Source organism: Cladophialophora psammophila (genome assembly GCF_000585535.1).
Source record: "Cladophialophora psammophila CBS 110553 chromosome Unknown aczJe-supercont1.5, whole genome shotgun sequence".
Lineage (NCBI taxonomy): Eukaryota > Fungi > Ascomycota > Eurotiomycetes > Chaetothyriales > Herpotrichiellaceae > Cladophialophora > Cladophialophora psammophila.
The window spans coordinates 558,287-579,765 of NW_006912926.1; the positions used below are offsets into that span (position 1 = coordinate 558,287).

At 51.5% G+C, this 21,479-nt stretch overlaps 4 protein-coding genes across 4 annotated transcripts; 1 reads left to right on the top strand and 3 right to left on the bottom strand.

Moving 5' to 3' along the window:
• Positions 1-606: 606 nt before the first annotated feature.
• Positions 607-3,922, bottom strand: A1O5_03852 (elongation factor 3; the record flags this gene model as incomplete). The annotated part of the gene is made up of 3 exons (XM_007744462.1): positions 607-732; positions 784-852; positions 911-3,922. 3 exons carry the CDS (start codon positions 3,920-3,922, stop codon positions 607-609), a joined length of 3,207 nt encoding a protein of 1,068 aa, XP_007742652.1.
• Positions 3,923-6,190: 2,268 nt separating this feature from the next.
• A1O5_03853 (uncharacterized protein) lies at positions 6,191-7,059 on the bottom strand (the record flags this gene model as incomplete). Its single annotated transcript, XM_007744463.1, has 3 exons — positions 6,191-6,477; positions 6,530-6,869; positions 6,943-7,059. The coding sequence occupies 3 exons, from the start codon at positions 7,057-7,059 to the stop codon at positions 6,191-6,193; spliced, it is 744 nt and encodes a 247-aa protein (XP_007742653.1).
• Positions 7,060-8,569: 1,510 nt separating this feature from the next.
• On the top strand, positions 8,570-10,366 carry A1O5_03854 (uncharacterized protein; the record flags this gene model as incomplete). The annotated part of the gene is made up of 2 exons (XM_007744464.1): positions 8,570-8,930; positions 8,991-10,366. 2 exons carry the CDS (start codon positions 8,570-8,572, stop codon positions 10,364-10,366), a joined length of 1,737 nt encoding a protein of 578 aa, XP_007742654.1.
• Positions 10,367-11,580: 1,214 nt separating this feature from the next.
• A1O5_03855 (uncharacterized protein) lies at positions 11,581-21,332 on the bottom strand (the record flags this gene model as incomplete). The annotated part of the gene is made up of 2 exons (XM_007744465.1): positions 11,581-21,214; positions 21,274-21,332. 2 exons carry the CDS (start codon positions 21,330-21,332, stop codon positions 11,581-11,583), a joined length of 9,693 nt encoding a protein of 3,230 aa, XP_007742655.1.
• Between the last annotated feature and the right edge of the window lie 147 nt (positions 21,333-21,479).

The following is a 21,479-nucleotide window of genomic DNA, read 5'->3' on the forward strand; positions in this document are numbered from 1 at the left end:
ACTAAAACGGAGCGTATTTTGAAGGGTTCTAGACAAAGTGGCTACCGGATCCAATGTTGTCAATGGACGAAATATATCTCTCTTGCGAGAGATGCAAAATGGCAGGCAACACCCTGAGAGTGCCAAGGCACGCCGTCGGACACAGATGGCGGACGCACCGAAGGTTTCCTCAAGCGACAGAACAAGGACCTGTCGAACTGGTGGCGCGATATTGCAGACCTTCCTTTCCGTAATAGTAATACTACGAGGTTTAATCGCAAGGCTGGGCAAGGCTGGGTACCCAGTACAGGGCTCCTGAATACCAGAGGGTCGTTGAGAACATAGAGCACGAACCACAGCGATACTGTTGCAATGTCCATGCCTTCTTGGAGTGATTGAATATGACAAGGTAATCCATTAAGACTGACTGAGTTCTTCAGTGCTCTATCTTGTCTATGCTCTATCGTGAGGGTATCAGAAAATCTGTCTCTATTTCCCTCTCCAAGCGGATTTGTTTTGCATGGTTCCATAAACTCCGGGCACTCCTTTTAGACAGCCATTATTCGTTTCAACACCTCCCGATGCACCTTCAAGCCGTAAATCATGGAAAAGTATTCGTGTCAGCATCTAGTCGTCCTCGTCCGAGAAGACTTCTTCGCCGCGCTTTCTCCGGGCCATCCGTTCCTTCTTCTTCTTTCTCAGTTCAGATGACGTCAGCTTCTTCGCTTTCTTGTTGCCTTCGATCTTGTTGCCCTAAAAAAAAGCATTAGTCTTTGTCTCGACAATATACTCGGTCTAACGTACCATAGCATCGAACTTCTCCTCTTCGTCGTCATCCTTTGCGGTCAAACGAGGACCAGAGCCTTGCCCTTGCTAAAATAAAGAGTTAGTATATCTCAACAATGACAATTCAAAAGCGAATTTGACTTACAATCCAGTTGTGTCCACTAGGAGTCATCCGGCCGTTCATGACACTCCAAACTTCTTCGGTCAAAGACTCGGTGAACTCGGCGTTGTGGGAGATGATCACGACACCACCTTCAAACTCCTTCAGAGCCTTCGAAAGAGCGCCCAGCGAGTCGCGGTCGAGGTAGTTGGTAGGTTCATCCAAAACGATCAAATGAGGGCGTTGCCATGTGCAAGCGGCAAGAACGACCTTGACACGCTGACCGCCAGATAGACCACGCATGCGGGAGTGGGAGATCAATTCAGCATCAAGGCCGAAGTTGGCACCATGTGCTTCAATCTCCCGTCGGATCAGAGGTCGGAATTGACCACTGGCCAAAGCTTCCTTCTGATCAACCTCGGCGACCATCTTCTGATGGGATTGCAGGATCTCGGAACGGGGAATCCAGGCATTGTCGGCAGTCATCATGGGAATCCATTTTTCGTTCTTCTGGCCAACGTTTTCACCAAGAGCGAACGAACACTCGTATTCATACGAGTTCTTGAACTTCCTTCGGGCGTGGATACCGATCACGCGTCGCTGAGTGCCATCGATCTTGTAAATCTTGTCCATAGCTTTCTCATCATCTTCAGTGACGATCTTGTTTGCACGATCCATGGTTTCACGGTCCTCGCCTGTCTGGAATCGCCATTGGATGTACTCTGATGGGGTCTTGTCCAAATGGTTATCAATGTGAGCGAAGGCGTGCTGTTTGATATAGGCGATACGAATATTCTCGTGCTGGTAGATCTCACCAGATGTAGGGATCAATTCACCGGTGAGAACGTTGACAAGAGTAGACTTGCCAGCACCGTTGGGACCGATGACCGCGATACGAGAACCGAGAGATACCTGGAAAGTAATATCCTGAATCTGAGGTTTGTCGGTTCCTGGGTACTGGAAGGCCATCTTGTTGACACGGACAATAGCCTTAGCCTTGGTCTTGACACCTTCGAGGAAACCCGGTTCTGGGAACTTGAAGGACAATTCGGAAGCACCGAGCTCGAAGTAGGAGCGAGCAGATGGCACTCGCTTGGCGAACTCGGTCAAATTGCCACGGTATCTGCGCAGCTTGAAGCGTTCGTAGTGGATGACGTGCTGAATGACGTTGTTCAGGAACTTGGAATCGTGGGAGACAATGATGGAGGTGCAAGGGGAGTTGATGAGGTAGTCCTCCAGCCAGGCAACGTTCTTCACGTCCAAGTGGTTGGTAGGTTCATCGAGCAGGAGGATATCGGGGTTTTCGAACACAGCACGGGCAAGAGCCAACTTCATCTTCCAGCCACCAGAGAGCGAGGTAATAGGGCCCTCCATCTGGGATTCAAGAAAACCGAACTCCAAAAGCTTGGCCTTGATATCAGATACAGGCGTGTCAATACCGACGGATCTCAGCTTCATCTCGGTCCAGCCCATGACAGTGAGTTCCGTATCGGCAGCGTCCAGGTCGTGCTCAACGAAAACGGTCTTGACTTCGGACTGCTTGGGGAAACCTTCGACTTGCTCGTTGTTGATAGCTCGCATGAGAGTGGATTTACCGGAACCGTTGGGACCGAGCAGACCATAACGCTGGCCACGCTTGAGGCGCAGGGTAGTCTGGTTGAGAAGGATTTTAGCACCATAGGCCAAGTTGAATGTACAGTTGCAGAGGTCTTCACCCTCCTCCTCATCTGGTTCGGCATCAGGTTCGTCCTCAATCCCAGGGGAAGCACGCTTGCGGAGAGACTCGGCAACTGCTTTGGCGTCGGCTTCACCGACAATAGTCTTGAGATACTCGACGGTATTGGAAACCCAATCGGGTTCATCGATGACCTTCTCGTCGATCAACTGGCCTGCAATGGCAGCGACGTAGTCAATGACAGTGTCAGCCTTTGAAATGGCACCCTTGTGCTTTTGTTCGATGATTTCCTTCAAGATCGGGACGACAGTGGCAATTTCACCAGCGTTCGAGATTTTAGGGAAGGAGCCATCTTCCTTGACTGCACCGACACGCTTGAGAGTCTCCAAGCCCTGCTTGGTTTTTTCACGAGCCTCGGGATCGGCCATGTTCTCGTAGTTCTTCGTAAGCGCAGGCATCAACTTGGGCAAGAAAGCTGCGACGATTTGAGGGTCTTCGACCAGTTTGCACATGTTGTCCACAATGACTGCAGACTTTCGCTTAATGGCAGTGTCGCGCTCGGCGAGGCCGCGCTCAAGTAGAGGAACCATAATGGCCAAAGTCGGCTCATGGACATCGGTCACGAAAGTGGTAGCACCAAGCAAGTGGACAGTCTCGGGGACATTCTCAGGTTTAGAGATACACTTGATGAGCTCAGGAATGAATTTCTCGATATCCTTGTTTTCGATCAATTTGCAGATCTTTTCCATTGTGCCATATGCCTTCTTCTTGACTTCGGGCTTTGTATCCCACATTGACTCGGACACGATCGGAATGAGGGTAGGGACAAGGAAGGAGAGCTGAGTGGGAGCGGTTTCGACGAGAGCCTCGATGCAGTCGAGACCGGTCATCTTCTCGGGCCATTTCTGGGCCGTAATGATGGAGTTTCGGATGTGAGGAAGGGCGACCTTGACCGCGTTGGGGTTGATGGCTCTAACGATGGCAAGAGATGCGGCCTGCGCAGCGTTCTTGACGGAAACCATCTTGTCACCAACTGCACTCAGGGCCAGCGGTAGCAGGGAGATAAGGTAGGGTTCGGCACCGGGAGCAATGGTGGAGTGTGAGGCGATGGCTCGGATGCCATCCAACGCACGCTCTCGCACGTTGGCATCCTTCTTATTGCTCAGTTGTTTCTTCAAGATGTCAACAGCCTTGAGAGGTACATCGTGCTCCTCGATGGGACCGTTCAGGAATGTGGCAACGTTGCCAGCGGCGCCGTTTGCCTCATCCTGAGTCTTGGAGATGGACAGTTGGTGCAGCAACTGCTCCAGGGTGGCGATCGACTGCTTCGTCTCTTTTGACGAGGAAGTAGGAGTTGAAGACATGGTGTCGACTGAGGGCATTTCTGGTGGTCACTCGGGGAGTTGGGAAAAGGGATAGATAACTTGACTCTGGTGTTTTGTGGGTGGAAAATTTCAGGAATGTGAAAAAAAAAGGCGGTCTATGTCGGCTGAGACGGAGGTGCCCACGAAGACTGCGCTTCCACGCCGGTCTCTCGCTCTATCTGGCGTCTAAAAGGTAGGGAAAAAAAGAACGTGCAAAGACTCTGTGAACAAGAGAAAATGCAGGAGGGGGTCTAGAGGGAGAGGAGAGGTGAGAGAAGAGAGATTGTAAGGAAGAAGGATGGTCAGGGTGAGCCGGCCTGGGTTTTATTTTGTATCTGGACTCGGCCGTTGACTGCTCACAGAATTTTTTTTTTTTTCCGCTAGTGGCTGCCAGTCCCTCTGCCAGTCCCTTGCCAGGCCTCTGTTGGCCTCTGCCACCGGCTGTCACTCCTCGCAGCCCCTGGTCCATCTTGTCCATTCGCCAGTCACATCCAGGCGCATCGCCCCATTCACCCGGCGTCCCCATCACTCTCCCTTGCTTCTCCCCCATCAAATCCGTCAAATGGCTGCTCACTCCCAGTTGACTTTGACCGCCTTCCTCTAGTCCTTTGCCGCGTTGGCCGACCCAGACCACAAAGAGACACCCTCACCAAAAGCCCCCCCGAGATCCCAATAACTGAGTCTGACCCGGAGATCTCGACAATCTTGCTCCCCAGCCTCAGTGGCACGGATTTGTCCGGATAGGGTCACAAAATCTGAAGAAAAAGGGGGTAATCACACCAAGGCATAATCAGGCATAACAGGGAGGGTGTTCCGTGTGCCAGGGCACCATGTAATTCTTCTGGAAGACCTATTTTTGTCGCCACTCAGCCTTGGATAATCAACAGCGGCACCCTTCTGTTACAACAACAGGGGAGCAGGGGCCAGGGGGGTTTCACACCAGTCCGCAGCCTGCATTTACGCCTACCACGTCAGATCTGAATGCCCAATAGCCTACCCAGTACTCGGTAGCACGTCCAGAATACAGCTCGCACGGCAATTTGACAAGGACCAATTCCCCAGGTCGCCTTTTTCCCGTCAGACATGGGAAAATGTGTAAGCATGCACAGGCTTCGCCTCCTGGGTGGGCGTTCCCACCGGCTACCACCCTGGCGATTGGTAGCCATCCCGCCTTGAACAGAATGTCATCCATTCTACTTGTCGGGCTTGCAGCAGTCATCCCCCGCCCTTCTTTGGTGAGGGTTACTGGAGGTACCCTTGAGCTTGAGGGGCTGTGGGAACCCATCCACGTCTTTCTCGTATCAAAAAATCCCCCTTATCGATAGGAATGAAACTAACTGATAAGAACGACAATTTTCTCCCACAATTTCTCCTAGGCTCCTGAAATTTCGCGAGGATCAAAACACGAGGCCCGCAGACCGCAGAAAGCGAAGATCGAGACGAGACCTTTGTCAGTGCCTTGAAACCCTCCTCACATTCCTATTGTTTGCATCAAAGCCTGTGTCGACACGAGCAATGACGCTTCGCGCGAAAATTTACAGGAGAACAGCCAACCCAACCGCTGGGACTCCGAAAAGTCGGCGAAACGTTCCTTTTACAAGCTTGCCGATTGGCTGAACAACCAATTGCAAGGATATTGCCGTTCTTAGCGGCTTATGTCGTATCTTCGGTGCGAGCTGGGAAAGCTTTACTCTTCCATTGTCAGCAATGAATGGATCTGACGCAATTTGGATACACTACCGGCACTGCTACGATTGATGGCCTCTTCCACAAGCGAGAAGATGCGGATCTATGCTGGTGGAACACCTGTGAAACACCTTCGAACACTTGCTCTATGGAGGACCGTGACTAATTAAACTAGTCGAAAGTGCCAGCTCACAGCCAGACCGTGGCAGTCGCGCGCTGTCTTCCCAGAATCTGGCACTCTCCACATTTGAAGTTGGCAGACATGAACTCGCTAACATGCAGGGTAACCCGTTCCGTCGGGCACCGCATTTCGTACCGCTTTGCCACACTTTATTTCCCTAAGTTCTTTGGGGCTGAAGTTTCTATGTTGGCATTCGACGGAATCTAGTTTGTCGTGTCCAGACGAGAACTCGCGCACCTGTGGGTTTTGAGAGTGAGAGAACCAAATTCGGAACGAGAGGAGAGTTGTCTAATCGTCATTGAACGCGTTGTCCCATAAAGCATAGGCCACGATCCCAAAGCGCACGACGGACAAAGATAGCTAGAGACACTTGACCCTCCTCCAAACCAATCAACGAGCACTCGTGAATCGTACCTTGCTCAGTGATGGTGACGGTGTCTGCGCCTGCTGCTGTCGCTATCACTGCTGCTACTGCTTACACTTCTCCTCCTGCTACCTGACCTCCTGCGAGAACGGGAGACGGAGCGGCTTCGGCGGCCATCGTAGTCGTCATAGTATTCGCCATCAGCCTCGCCTTCCCGGCGTTCTTTCTTCTTGTGCTTGTCCTTCTCATGCTTAGACTCGAGCTTGTGGCCGGCATATGCACCAGCAAGCGCTCCGGCAACGGTGATGAGGCCGTTGCTGTGGCCCAATTCATGACCAGCCCCTGTGCAACTGTTAGGCGCTGTCTAAGGAGGGCATTGGAACACGGAACTTACATCCGCCAACGGCGCCACCAAGGAGAGTTGCGCCTATATTCTTCTCGGCCTCGTGTCCGCCGTGATGTTTCTCTCCCCTTTCTCTTGACTTTTCTCTTTCTCTTTCCCGTCTTGAGCCTCGAGAGCTGGGACGGTCGTCGTAGCGATCGTCATACCCGGAAGATGGGGGTGCATAGTATGACGAGCCGTCACCACGATATTGACTGGCAGCAAGGGGGCCCGAGTTGCGACGTTCGCGATTGTAATCGTGCTCGCCAGCATACTGGCCTACTTGCATGCCGGAGGAGCGGGGGGATCGGTACTGATCTTCACGTGGAGGCTGATACTCTCCATAGGAAGACTGATGCAGGAGTCAGCCAAGACCTGATGTTGGTCAAAAAAAAAAAAACCAAAATTCAATAAACTAGCCTTACCTGTGGAGCAGTATAGCCCTGGCTGCCCTCGTATTGTGATCGCGGAGGCGGCGGGTATTGGTTGTGCCCGCTTCCTGGCGGAGGAGGATACGGATTGGGGTTGTAATAGTCTGACATGTTGATATGCAAGAATCAAACAGCGATGTTCAGAGACAAGTGAGGCAGAGTACTGTCGCTATGTTTTCAAGGGCATCGCATCCAGGACGACGAGCAGTGTCAAGCCTTAGTCATTCAATGTCATTCCGGGCGATATCGCGGAGTGTGGCGGGGCTAGCCGGAATGGCGGACCAGCTATGACCTCATCGTTCCGCACAGCCACGAGGTCGATCCGAAACGCCAAGCCCGGCAAGTTGCAGGCGCCGCCAAGACTTGTCACCCGTTTCACAAAATGGCTCTTTTCTTGACAATGAGCAAGTCCCTGCAAATTGCATTTCCGCCTCTCTCCGTGATTGGGAGATTGTCACGTTCGAACAAACACAACGGCACTCTCCTTGGTAGACTTTGCTTCTCGACCTCTATGGATACTGCTCGAAAGAAAAATTGAAAACCTCAGATGCAAACAGATCCAATACTGGTTGATGCTTCTCCTGACCATGTTGCAGACGATCGTCCTTAGAGAAATGAATCTTGTGCCATTTCCCTTAGAGAGCCAGCCAAAGGACAAAGACCCTCGCCCCTAAAGAGCAGTCTCAAATATCGGACACCAAGCCTTCTTTCAATGGGCACCAGAAAAGACCCACTGGACGGTGCTTGAAATGGGATTTCGGTCGGGATGTAATAGCAACGAGCAGCACTAGGATTATATTCTATTGTGACATCCAGCGTCAGCACCTTGCCTGACTCGGCCATGAGTGATGGCATCTGTGCTATGGTCCTGCACCTCGGAGCCTTGCCAGATCCTCCCGCAAGGCGACCAACAGCTGTCTGTGACTTGTTGTCCAAAATCGGAGACAGTAGCCCCAGCCAGGTGGTTACTTCAGCTAGATTCGGCGCACTCTCGGGAAGTTTTCAGTCGACTGGATTTTTTTTTCTCGCTTGCTTTCCCAATCAGCTTCTCTTCCAAGGCGCGGGTGTTCTCAACGGTAGATTCCAACTGGCTTCGGTCTGAACTGCGCTGACTTATCACCCCCACCGGCCTATCTGAGTGGCATTCGGTGCTCTCGCCTCAAAAAGGGGGATGCCGACTTTTCCTTCACCTGATTTAAGCTTAATTGACTCGGCTATCTCATTGGGTGCAGGGATGTCTTGCGGCGAGGCTTTCCGCACACTCACTCCACTTGGTCAATATCGTCGTCGCTCGCGCTTTGCGCACGGCCGAGTACGGCACAGGGATATCGAACCACCTGCATGTGTAAATGAAATCAATGCTGGATCCTGGCGCCTTGTGGCATTGGGGCCGCATATGCTCTGGCGGGGTGGTGCTCTGGTTGGGCAGCGAAGCCTCTAGATCGATTTTGTCAGGACAGCACGAGACTTCGGGACCCATGGTATATATACACCTCATCCCCGGTTCCTCATTGCCCCTTTCTGTCCTCCAGCTCAATTTTGGCATTCTAATCTGCCTAAAGAAGCAGTCCTACTGTTCAAAACTATTTCCCTTGGCCATCTTTAATTCGCCGAGCTCACCATGGATCACAATCACATATCCCATTCGACTTCTCTAACTACGACGCCCACGGTTTCGGACGCCGGCGGCGCTCAGGAGCATGGCGTTGAGAGATCAGAGACCATGTTGACCCGGGCATCCACTCGTCGGACACTTGAACATTATCAAACCAGACCGACGCAAGATGCCTCGGACTTGCTGGATTTGCCTTACGACATCCTCAGCGATGAGGCCGATATGAACGAATATTTGGAGGAGACGACGACTGGTGTGATCCCCAAGAAGACGATATCGAGAGTTACCGGAATGCTTGAGGAGCATGAATTGGTAACTTTCAAGGTTGGCGATCCGGAAAACCCAAAGAATTGGTCAAAAGCCTACAGTATGCTCTCCGCGCAGCAATTTGTTTTATTCCCGTGTTTGCTGACGCCTGTCTGAACAGAATGGTGGTGCACAATGGTTGTGGCATTCACTTGCTTCACTGTTGCCTTTAATTCCGCTGTTATCACGGCCGACTTGGAGGGAGTCTCCAAGAGATTCCACGTCTCGGAGGAAGTTTCCCTCCTGACCATCACCATGTTCGTCATTGGATTTGGCGTTGGTCCCCTTGCATTTGCACCGTTGTCCGAACTCTACGGTCGGAAACCAGTCTATGTCATCACCATGGGCTTGGCCGTCATATTTGAAATCCCCTGCGCCGTGGCACAGAACATTGGCACACTTTTGGTCTGCCGTCTGATCGATGGCATCGCATTCTCTGCGCCCATGACCCTCGTCGGTGGCACATTGGCCGATCTCTGGAAGAATGAAGAGCGCGGTGTCCCCATGGCTGTTTTCTCGGCAGCTCCCTTCGTCGGCCCTGCGATCGGCCCCTTGGCCGGAGGGTTCCTTGGTGACGCCGCTGGCTGGCGCTGGCTCTACTGGATCCAACTCATCCTCGCCGGGTTTTGTTTAGCCATCCTGACCTTTACCGTCCCGGAAACCTACACCCCAGTCCTCCTGGCCAAACGTGCAAAGAAGCTCCGTAAAGAGACCGGCGACAGCAAATACGTCACAGAAAGGGACCTCGACACGCGTCCTTTGGCACAACAACTCGTCATCTTCCTCCTTCGGCCACTGCAGCTACTTTTCCTGGAACCTATCGTCCTTCTCATCTCATTATACATGTCTGTGCTCTATGGCCTTCTCTACATGTTCTTCGTCGCCTACCCGATCGTATACGTCGAGGGAAAGGGATGGTCTGAAGGTTCTACAGGACTTATGTTCATTCCGCTGGCAATTGGAGTCGTCTGCTCAGCTGTGCTCTCCCCATTCGTCAACAAGCACTACCTCTCGATCTGCGCTAAGTATCCCGATGGCAAACCCCCCGCCGAAGCCCGTCTCATACCCATGATGCTCTCCTGCTGGCTGATCCCAATCGGCCTGTTCATCTTCGGCTGGACATCATACCCGGACGTCTCGTACTGGGGTCCCATGATGGGCGGCTTCCCCGTGGGGTTCGGATTTATCTTCCTGTACAACTCGGCAAACAACTACCTCGTGGACACCTACCAGCACCTGGCTGCCTCGGCGCTCGCCGCCAAAACCTGCATTCGATCCTTCTGGGGCGCGAGTGTCGTGCTGTTCACGGTCCAGATGTATCACACTTTGGGGTACCAGTGGGCCAGTTCACTCTTGGCGTTTCTTGCTCTCGCGTGTTGCGCGATCCCTTACGTCTTTTACTTCTACGGTGCACGCATCAGGAAGCTCAGTAGGTACGCCTTCCATGATGAGGACGAGGTATCTCCCGTGAGGACGAAGACGGAAGGGGAAGTGTAAAGCGGAAGGCGGCCCACGGGCCCTCAAGAGTTTGCAGCAGTAATGGGGAAGAAGAAAGGAGTGATGGAACAAAATTGGCAGAAAAGGGGGTGGTTATGTTTGTGTCTGTGGGAGAGTTGGGGCAAATGCCAGACGAGACTTTCTCCCACTCAAAGGTAGCAGGAGGTTCTCTGGCACGGCGGTCCCATCTTTTTTTTTCCCGCTCTTCCTGTTTATCCGGAAGAGAGTTCTATTGTCGCGGAGAGTTCGGGTCTCTGGTTCTGTTTTTGTTGTTGTGGACGTTTCAGCGTGGGAAAAAGGGAAAGGGGGGCCAGAACCGGGATTTTATTTACTCCACGGTTTGCTCTGATTCGGGCTGCGCGCCATCATCATCCCTCCAGGAAGACGTCGCAAAGTAGATATCGACGGACGCGGATTGGATTGGATTCACTAATGGATTCATTAACTGATTCAATGATTGCTCGATTTGGCTACTTGCTTGCTTGCTTTTTCGTTTATATCTAACTCACCTACTTGCCTCCTCGGTCCTTTGAGACTGATCGAGTGATCGGTAGGCTGATTGACGTGGTTGCTCAGAGTCGTAGCTGTTGACGATGAAAAACACAGTCGCAAGAGATGAGTAAACAAAAAAGGGGAGGAGGGGATTGGCACCAGGGTTGGTGGAGGGAGGGAAGAAGTCCGTAGTCCCACTTCCCTGAGATACAAAGATGAGAGACGACAGATGACAGATGACAGATGACAGATGACAGATGACAACCCTCATGCAATCAATGGAAAATTGGACGCTACTACAGTACAGAGCCTATCGCTATTACATCGTTGCATACTACATATGAACCAAATCATAATATCGTGTCGTCCAATGAACCCCAAATAGATACCCAGCCTGGGCGGACATTTGGGCATCAGTCATCAATCCTCAATCATCGATAGGTACGAGTGTGTGTTTCGTTCGGCACCACAAGGTTCATGCAGGTCGGCGTCGCATTTACTCTGGATCCATTTTCCTCAGTTCTATGTCGAAGGCAAGTAAAGGGGCTTGTGGAAATCGGTCAAAAAAGATATCGACAAAACGTTTTTGTAATCAATGCCATTTGGAAGTGTTGTAATCCCCGTGCTTTTCCCGAGCAATGGCCGAACCTATTCCCACACCCATTCCCATGATGTTGACGTCCACGCCGTCGCTATGCCTTCATTCAAAGAAAGGAAGGAGATCAGCTCGCCCCCAAAATCCTGGTGTACGCATCCTCTACCTCCCTTGCAATCTCCAGCAGACTCACAATCGCAATGCTGTGCGTTGCCTCCGGCAGCTTGTCCCTGTGTAGCCCGATCCACTCCAGCGGCGGCGTCGCCTCGCCCATGTCCCTGAGCTGTGGCGTATCAATCACCGGCGGCTCGAGGGCCACATAGGTGAATTTACTCAGCGGGACATTGACAACCGCCGTGATTTTCTCTTGGCGTCCATTCTCACCCTCTGAGGAGGGCTCCGCTGTGACTTTGATGGCAGATGGTGGCAAGGGTTTCCCCAGGCGCTGGGCGAGGGCGCGCGAATGGGCCTGCCACATTCCTCGGATGAAACTGATTCGGGCATAATTCCAACCCACGTCGACTTTGCCCTCGAAGGCGCTCCGGAAAGTATATTCGATGATGTTGGAGTCCGCAACCTGCCAGGTTTGCATTGCTGATACCAGGCGGGGCACTTTAACAATGGTGCCGCCTCGAGAGCTAGTGGCTCTGTCGATGACATCTGGGACGGATACCTCGCTTAAGGCCTTTGTGGTGGCCCGATTCACGCTTGACAACGCGACTCCTAGTTGGCCTAGTGTCATTCCTAATGCACTGTGGGTTTTGCCTTCAGTTGTTGCCACGGCAAACCTTGCTTGCACTTCTGTGGCTTCGACCTTGAGAATCTGGTTGTCGAAGAATGTATTCGGGAAGACGCCAGCATCAAGTGCTCCCAATGTCACAACGACGTCTGTGTGTAACGCGAATGTGCCTTTCGCAACAGCTTTCTCTTTGCGCTCCCTGGCCGGAGCCGGGGATGCCCAAGTGCTAGATGGGAACACCGATTTCCTTCGGAGGAACTTATCCAGATCCTGGAGTGACGTTTCGTATGCTTCATGTTTTTCCTGCATTAGTCTTTCAAATGCCTGCACGAGAGCCAAGCCTTGGGCAGCGGTGGCCGTGGTGCAAAACACTTGGAATTTGCCGCCGTCGACGAGCCCAACTAGGCGATCGCTATCGCTTCCAAGACCCTGCCTCACGTTGTACATTAAGAATTCGAAGAAGGAGATGTCTGCTACCGCGAATGGTTGATAATCGAAGGCAGCCTTCACACGGAAGTGCTCGAAACCGATAGATGCTTGCACAAGCGGAGCGCGCGTCTTCGCCGTCGCATCTTCTGGCCACTTGATCGATGTCCGTGCTCGCATGTTCTCCATCTCAATGAATCCGCTCATCCGCCCTGTGCTATCGATGCCCACCCTATCGAATCCAATGCACAAGTTTTGCTCTGAATCGCTGTTCTTTCTCGATGACGCCCAAAGCTTGGAGATGGTAAAGACTGACTTGCCGAGGCCCTGGCCGAGGTCGACCTGGAGCTGGACTTCCTGCACAGACACGATGGCATGCCATGGCAACGTGCCCTTCCCGGAAAGCTCCTGATAGCGCTGCATTGCATAGGCCTGCTGATCCAGCGGCGATGCTACAGGAGCGGTTGGTTTTGACTTACTGCGAAGTTCAGCAGGGTACCATATTTCGCGGAAAAGAAGGAAGTCCTGCAACTGTTTCGCATTGACGTCCATCTTCATTGGGCTGATGTTGAGAACCACCGAAACACCTGTTGTAGTACTAACATGCTTGCTGTTCATCAGTGACATGACAATGGAATCCACTTCAAAGCTAGCAGTTGATTCCCGGGAGTAAACGTGCTGCACTGAAGCTGCAAGTTTATTGAATGTCGTCTGAATAGCAAAGAATCGTTCTTGATCAGGCGCAGACACAGTATTGACTCTGACGAAAATGTCTGCAAATTTGGCAGTGGCCGCTACTCTTGCAATGGGTTGACAGCTTAAGCTGAACTCTTGTGCCTGTATGTAAAGTCCGGCATTCACCTTACAGCGCCCAAAAATGGCTGTTGGGTTGGAGTTATTCAGAGTTGCATCTGAAAGATAGCTGCGGGCGTCTGGTGGTGAGTTGGGCTTAGCGGCCCCGGTTCGATCATCGCCCAAGATTTCTTTAATGCTTGCTGATATCTCTTGGATCAAAGGTACGACGGTGGGGTACAGAGTATTCGAAGATGCCGCAACTCTGACTTCGGTGCTGAGGGATGGTTCGTCTTTGTTGTCGTCCTTGTATTCAACTTTGAGAGCAACACCAGGAGCTTTCAACACGGCGGACGAAACGTCTTCTCCTTGTACTGCTTGACCATATCGACCTGCACGGGATCGTTTCTTGCCCTTTAAAAATCCGAACACGGAACTCTTGTGTTCAGCTTCAGCGCGAGGACTGATATGAACTACAGCCCCTGCAAAATCTGCGTCAACTAGGAGAGATGCCAGTCGTTTCCCGCCCAACAAATCCATCTGAGAGGCCTGTGGTGTTGCCGGACTAATCTCATGGAGAGTCTTCTTGCAGCGTAACTCGCTGCAAGCATTGCCAAGGGACTTTTTTAAGGCATGGCCTGAAATAACGACGTCGGAAGCGAGTCGAAGATCCAAGGCTTTTCCCTTTGCTTGGAACGCAAAACGTCGTTCATGTTTCGTGGACAGGTAAGCCGTTGCAAAAACAACTTCAGGTAGCAGTGCAGAGTTGGCTGTTCGAAGGGTAGGATTCTTTGACTGGGACCGTGGGACGATCTGTACTTGTGTGTCCAATATCGACAATCGAGCAGTACCCTCTTGATGGGTCTTGAGATCGACTTTTCGTATCGAGAAAACTAGGTCCTCCATCTCACGGGTAGCTGAAACGGCAGGACTTCTTGTCAAATTCCATCGCATCATAATGTTTTCAAGGTCAAGCGCATAGGTCGAAGCATAGAGAATAGTGGAAGCGCCATCGACGCTCTCGGCCGCTTCACTGGCCACCTCCATTGGCTGTTCTCTGGGCTTCAACCGATCGGTGATACCAGCAGTTGTCATCCTCCGAATACGTTGAATGTTCTCTCCATTATCAGCGAGCTTAATCGACTTGATCCGATCTTGCAAAAATGCAATAATGTCGACTGCGAGGGTGGCGCTTTCCTCGAAAAGCTCAATGGCTATTCCATCGCTCCAAGCCCTGTAAACCTGAACTGTTCCTGAATTCCCAACGACCTCGGTCTTCCCTGAGGCCTTGACACCCACGATGCACGTTCCAAAATTAGCTCGCTCGTGTCTTGTGCTGCGATAGAGCCCGAGGCCGACGCCCTGAGAATTAAGGATGAATTGTGGTCGTTCATGAATCGAGTCCGGATTGTCCGTCTCGTTATGGATGTATAATGTTGTCCCTTGAAGCTTGAGCTCCATGTCAGCTCGGTAGTCCTGATCTTCTCTGACAGATGGAGCAGTAAAGTGTATGTTGATGCCTGCAAGAGTTCCATGGATTGCATAGCGAAGCAAGAGGGTAGTATCGAGAGGTCTTTCCGCCTTTGGTTTGGATTTTTCCCCCTTTATATGTTCAACGGACTCTTGGAACTGCTGGACTGCTCTCCTGGCGTCTAGTATCAGCTGAATCACGCCAGGCTGATTTAATGCATCGAAGCAAGCTCGTACACCCGATGCTTCCAGATTGATCTGTTCAACCGTCATACGAGCGCGGACGGAAACCAGAGCAGCTGTCTGAGCCAAAGAAAGGTGCCCATTAATCGGCGGCATCTTTAAGAGAGTCAGATCGCTTCTGGAGGTACCGTGGGGCACTTCAAATAAATGCTCGTGCTCTTTGATGTCAAAATTGACATCCAGGCCCCCATTTCGCCGTGGGATGATTGACGTCCGAGCCACGTTCCCAGCAATTGCATAGTGCAGAGATGGGACGATCACAAAGTTCAACCTGTAATCATCCAAAAACATGGCAACACGGAGGTCAAGGTTGAGAGCATCGTTTGAACTCGAAACCTCTCGGACTTTGCTGCCGCTCTTGCTTGGAACCTGATGGATGAGATCAATAATCGTCGCAACCTCTTCCCGGACGACGGAATCGGCGACTACGAGCAACTTGACAACATCTTCCTTCATCTGAAACCGGAACTTATGCGAGGCTGCACAGATCTGAACAACCATTTTCTGATCTCTAGATCTGGCAGGGGGCTGCGGCCACACTGACCCATATAGCTTTGGCATACGGAGGCGCCACATCATCAATGTGTGAGAATGACCTCTGAACTTGGCCATAGCTGTGTACGCTGCAATCGTAAAAGAAGAAATTGTAGGCTGCGAGCCTCCCTCTGAGAAAGAAACAGCACTTCGGAAACTTTCAGCTGCCCATTTCAGCCTAAGGTTGATAGTGGTGAGGTGAAGGGAGGCTGCATCGGCTCCCACCATCACTGTAAAGTGATTTCTCTTTGTAGAGAGTTCTTGCGCTGTCTTCGCGATGGAATCATGAGTATTTGGTGTTCCCAATGCCAGAGGATTACCAAGCTCAATGACCTGTCGAGCGAGCTCCACTAGGGCCCAATTGAGGTGGAGTGAGGTGTCTGCAGTGTAGGCTTGAAGGATGATTCTCCGCGAATTGCTGCCAATCCCCGATGTACCTGCTGGGCGCAAGATTATGTTGAAGTCGAGGCCGAGTATAGTTAGATCACTCTGACGAGGACCCGGATCCAAAATAATTCCAAGTTTTCCCACGATTATTTCCGTCTGTACGACAAGCTTATTGTCCAGTGTTTCCGGCGTTTGAGCACGCCCGCATTCAAAGAGGGAGCTCATAATCGGCACATTATCATGTACATAGTCCCAGCCTCGCCATTTCTCAAAAGAGGAAAGAACCTGGCGTTTGGCCGGATCTTTCAGCTCGAGGTCTTCGCAACCGCACCTTTCGATGAAGTCTCGTCCCTTTTCTTTCTCGATGGTAGAGAATATATATCTGAGCCTAGAAATGATCTTCCACGAATCACTCAGACGGACATGTTTGTCAGCACTTCTAAGAACGTAGGAGGGTCTGGTTAGAAAGATGGGATCGGATATGGCATTGCCCGCCTGAGTCAGATGGTAGATCAAGTGTCTTGATTTGTAGCTTTGATCAAGTCCTTCAAAGGCATCGACAATGCGATCGACCATTGACACTGTCCTCCGAATCAGCCCTGCCATGCTGTTGAGTTGATCCGCCCACAAGACCACATCGAAATTGCTCAATTGTAATTTCGAGTTGATCTCTTCCTTCATGCAAACCCAGAATCCCACATTCGCCAGCGAGAGTGCGGTCTGAGCCGAAGGTCTCTCAGCGGCGAAAGTATCATCTCTGACAGACATAGAGAGATTTTTGATTGAACCATACGCAAGTTGGCTGTGCGAAGCCTTGGGTTCCAACCGCGCACTGGTTTTTGGATGTAAGAGACGGTAAAACAACTGTGAGCTCATAAGTTTCACATCGTATTGGTCCTCCCTTGAGACTGGTGTATCGCTCTCGCTTCGTAGGCCGTTGATTAATCTGATGTGTGCAAAGGGCAACTGGACAGCGAAGTCCACAACGTGGCCTTTATTATCGTGCTTGTGAGTTTCCAGTATCCGCTTCATTACCGTAATCTGCACTTTATCGAGCTGGTCCACCGGATGATCCTCATTTAGTTCCCGGATCAAGTCTCCTATTGACACAAAGAGGGATGGAGTGCAAAACCCAGTCAGGCCATTCTGGATCATGAAAACAACACCGTTGTGCGGTGTGTCTTCGAACTCGTCTTGTAAGGGTCCAGAATCTTTGCTGTTCTGGGGTGTCAGGGATGGAAAATTGGCGGAACCTTGAGGAGGTAGCTGCGGCAGGTTTCTTCTGTCAGGTTCGACGTCGTGCAGCGTAAAGTGCGGCGGGGCCCATGGACTGGAGAACGTCACCAAAGCTTGATGCGTATCTCGATCCCGAGAATGGAGACGATTCAGACCTTCACGACTGACACCCGACTGGTCCGAATGGGGCGCCCAAGATCCTGGGAGACCATGATCTAGCTGAAGCTGCACGCGGGATTCGACAGACGGTTGTTTTTTCAGCGGAGTTGATGATGCCGAGATAAAGGAGTGGTGTCCGTCAAGACCCCGTCTGCCGGAGTTGCGATCCCTTGTTTCAGGAAAAGTTGTTTTCTCTACTCTCCCGACAGGTTCAGGCATTGAGGGCACTGGCATCGCTGGCGGATCACGGGCCCAGTCAGGTATTCTGTGGTTGGGTGGATAATGCTTTCCATGGTCTAATAACCAATCTGTACGGTGAGTTCGTTGGTCATGATAGCGAATATGCTGTTGTTGCAAAGCACGGGTGTGCGCAAGGTTGTCTGTCTTGTCCAGTGTCCCGATCCGGAGAGAGGTCTCAAAACAAGCAAAGGTTTCTACAGGACCTGGTCTTCGATCGTGATGTCGCAGAGCCGCTTTGTAATCCACGGCTGCGAGGGCAACCCGGGGGATGCTGGCCCGCAACATCTTCGCAAAGCTGGAGTTGGCCCAGTCGCTGAATGAGACGTCAGATTCCGACAGTTCCAGCATGTAGGCAGTACCTCCTGAAACAAGCCAGAGACGGAGACCTGCAAGATTGGCTCTGAGGAAGGTTACATCGTGCACAGCTGTCCGATTGAAAGGCGGTAAGGAATTTTCCTCGTCGTCCAGGGTATAGATGAATGCCATGATCGAATTGGCCAGGATTTGGACAAATTTGGAGTTGCATTCGCCCGTAATCTCGCCAACATTAATATCCCAATGACAGGCATAAGTGGGCTCAGATGGTGGCGCCCCAAAGAGTCTATGACCGTACACATCAGTACCATCAATGAATAATTGACAATTCGTGATTTCGCTAGACGGCTCGTTTCCATTGACAGTTATAGACTCGAGCGAAGCCTCAAGTGGGCTCGAGCTAACCTGCAAGTCCATGTAATAGTTGGTGAAACGCATGTCTGCGTCAACAAGAAGTATGTCCACACGGACATTTTCTCGCTGCGAGTAAATATTCGCAGGCAACAGCACGCAAGAGTTCTCGGCTCGGATAGTCAGGACGACATCGAGGTCATTCTCCTTTTTGCTGCCTGGTCGCGGTCGCTGCAGCTCATTGCCAGCCAGCATGTCTTGATACTCCTCCAACGTCCTGAAATGCAGATCTTCGCCAAAGTAGTTCTCCTTGACGTTCACAAAATAGCGAATGAGGTAACCATGCAGGAAGATCTTGGGCGCGTATCCTGTAATGGTCATGAAAAGAGAATCTGTCAAGCCTGGGGACACATTGGGATAGTAGTTGTAAGAGCCTTCCAGATTGAGCAGCTTGAGAGTCATCATCGTTGTGTCTTCGGCAAGAGTATTGAGCGTGTTCCATACAGGTGTAATGAGTTCCAAAGACGCAGTATGGCCCTCGCCAATAAATTTAACGCTGCTCTGACGAGGCGAGTAGTACTGCATGGGTATATCCACGTTTCCAGCTAGTGATTGAAATCCTAGGACTAAGAATGCGTTTTCTTCAAGGTCGCATGGGTTGTCAACAATGTTATAATCGTTTGCATTGAGATAGAGCTTGAGATCCGGGAACGTCAAGTGGAGTCGATAGACAAAAGGTACAAATGTCATGTAGTCAGGTTTCTGCCCTGCCGTAAAATCGCTAACAAGATCGGTTAGCAGGATCATGTGGTCTCTCAAAATGAACATCTCCATGGCACTGCTCTCAATGTCGAAAACCCAAGTATGGAGGGCGTTCCATACCAGAGGATTGGATAGGTCACATGTAACCTTTTGGGATGGACAACGCCAGAGCAATGCGTGATTGACACTAGAAGTAGCTTTCGTTTGTTTGAGGTCAAGCCGGAGGTGATTTCTGTAGCCTTCTGATCGTGGTACCATGTCCATGTCATATCGCACTGTCGAATCTTTTCCTGCTGAGACGGTCAACCAGCCGAATGGGCGGATATCGGGACCAAGTTTTGTTTTGGGAGAACGGCGGAATCGAAAGTGTCTCTTTTCGCGTTGCTTCCGTACCGCGGCAGCTTCCCTGACTGCATGCGCTCGGTTCCTCCATTGCCAATCTTTCGAGCGTTCTCTCGTTGGTACGCGGAGGGTGACTTCGTCTTCAAGATCAACGCGTATCGTCATTACTGTGTACTGCCGCACATCTCCTACTTTGACAGACGGAGCGGGTGACACCGATCTGTAGGGGTTTGGGAAGAAGGCTGTTTGGATTTCAATGCGAAGTCGGTCGGCCCAAGGTCCGTAGTTAACAAAACCACCTTTGACAGTCAGGTCCATTCCATATGCCGGTGGCTTCGACATGTTGATGTCGTCGACATGTGCGTGTCGGGCCAAGTCCGCATGTTCTTCTGTCACATTTCCTGGCATGTCCCAGAAGAACTTGAAGTGGACAGCCGGCGAGTCGAGGATTTGTGAAAACCTGGCATATTCCACATGAGACCAGCCTTCGTGATCGTCACGCTCGTCCTCGTCCAGGTACCTGCCAAGGCCATGCCATGATCGATTCTCGTCTTGGAATTCATCATAGGGGTAGTGTTTCTTAATATTACCGTCTTGCGATGCAGTAGTCCGTAACGAGCCCCTTGAGCTGCCTGGAAGAAGACGTCTGAGACCACGGAAAGCTTTACCAATCCGGCGTCTCAGACCGAATTTCACTGGCCACCAGCGTGGTCGGTGGTTCAGAGATTCTGCAGCTGATATGATCCTCTCAGCAGCGACATACTGAGATCTACGAAAGTCAGGGTTGGGTTTCATTTCGACTTTGGGATGGTCGATGGTGAAGTCGAACACCTGTCGGAAGATGTCTGACGGACCCGCCGCAGCTGCATCGACATGACCTTTCGCAGCTGTAAAGGTCGTGACGACCAACGCCCGCGTGTTCTCATTTCCAAGTGAGATTGCACCTTTTGAGCACTCAACGGCAATCGGCAGGGCTTGGAGAATCCAGCTATAGAACGAGGGTACATCTGCGACAAGTCGCTCCGTATCCGAGGCTACGCTGGCGTAGGTGTCGGCGCGCACAATAGGCACAGCGAAATCGCCCGACGGTGAGATGCGCTCAGCCTTTTCGCTAAGCGGGCTGTCCGCGGAGGTGTCGCTGGGAGTTGCCTCCTTCGAATTAGGTCTTGTTCTGTGCCTGCGGAGATGAAGCTTGCCCAACTTGTGTTCGTGTTTCTGCCCAGTAGTATGGGTCTGTGGACCGCTGTCTTTGAGATCATGATTGAGGACATCGTGAACAATGGACTCGTAGACAGGTGTTCTGTTGTACACAAACCATTCCAAGCCAGAAATGTTGACCGAGATCCGAGCATCCGGAATTGCTTTGCTCCTGACACGGCCATCCTCGGGGTCTTCAAAGGGGGTCTCCGACTTATCAGATCCGTCCGTGGGTGAGGTTTTCTTCTCTTTGAACACAGCCTCCTCCTCTTCCCCTTCCAGCCCGGTAAGATCTACCTGTCGTGAGGAAGACTGCCAATATCTCCAGGTGATGTAGCCATTCTGAATCAGGACAGTCTCGTTCTCGGCGTGATAGCGGAGGCCTTTGAAGAAGATCCGCCCAGCCAAAAAGGATAGCTGCAGCGCTTGAATGTCAATCCAGACTCGGTACTTGTGCCAGGTGAAGGCTCTCAGCCCGTAGGAGACAAGGGTAGCGAACAGGCGATTAAAGTAAAAGAGGAAGAAGAGCGTCAAACAAGAGCAAGTACAGAGTTCGATAAACCATGTCCTGATAAAGATTAGCACCAAGCTGGATCATTCCTAGGTGCACCTGTCATGGGAGCTCACCAATTGAAAGAAGTATTCCTCGAGATGGGCACTCCGACCAGGTTATTCAAATCCGACATATTTCACACGACTTCTACCATGCGACGATGCGCTCATGGTTGCCGGTATTTCGAGAGCGATTGCATCGTCTGTTGCATTTGTAGAGGCGCACAGTAAGAGAAGACGGCCGCCAAAAGTACCTCGAGGGCATGCAACGGCCAGCGAAG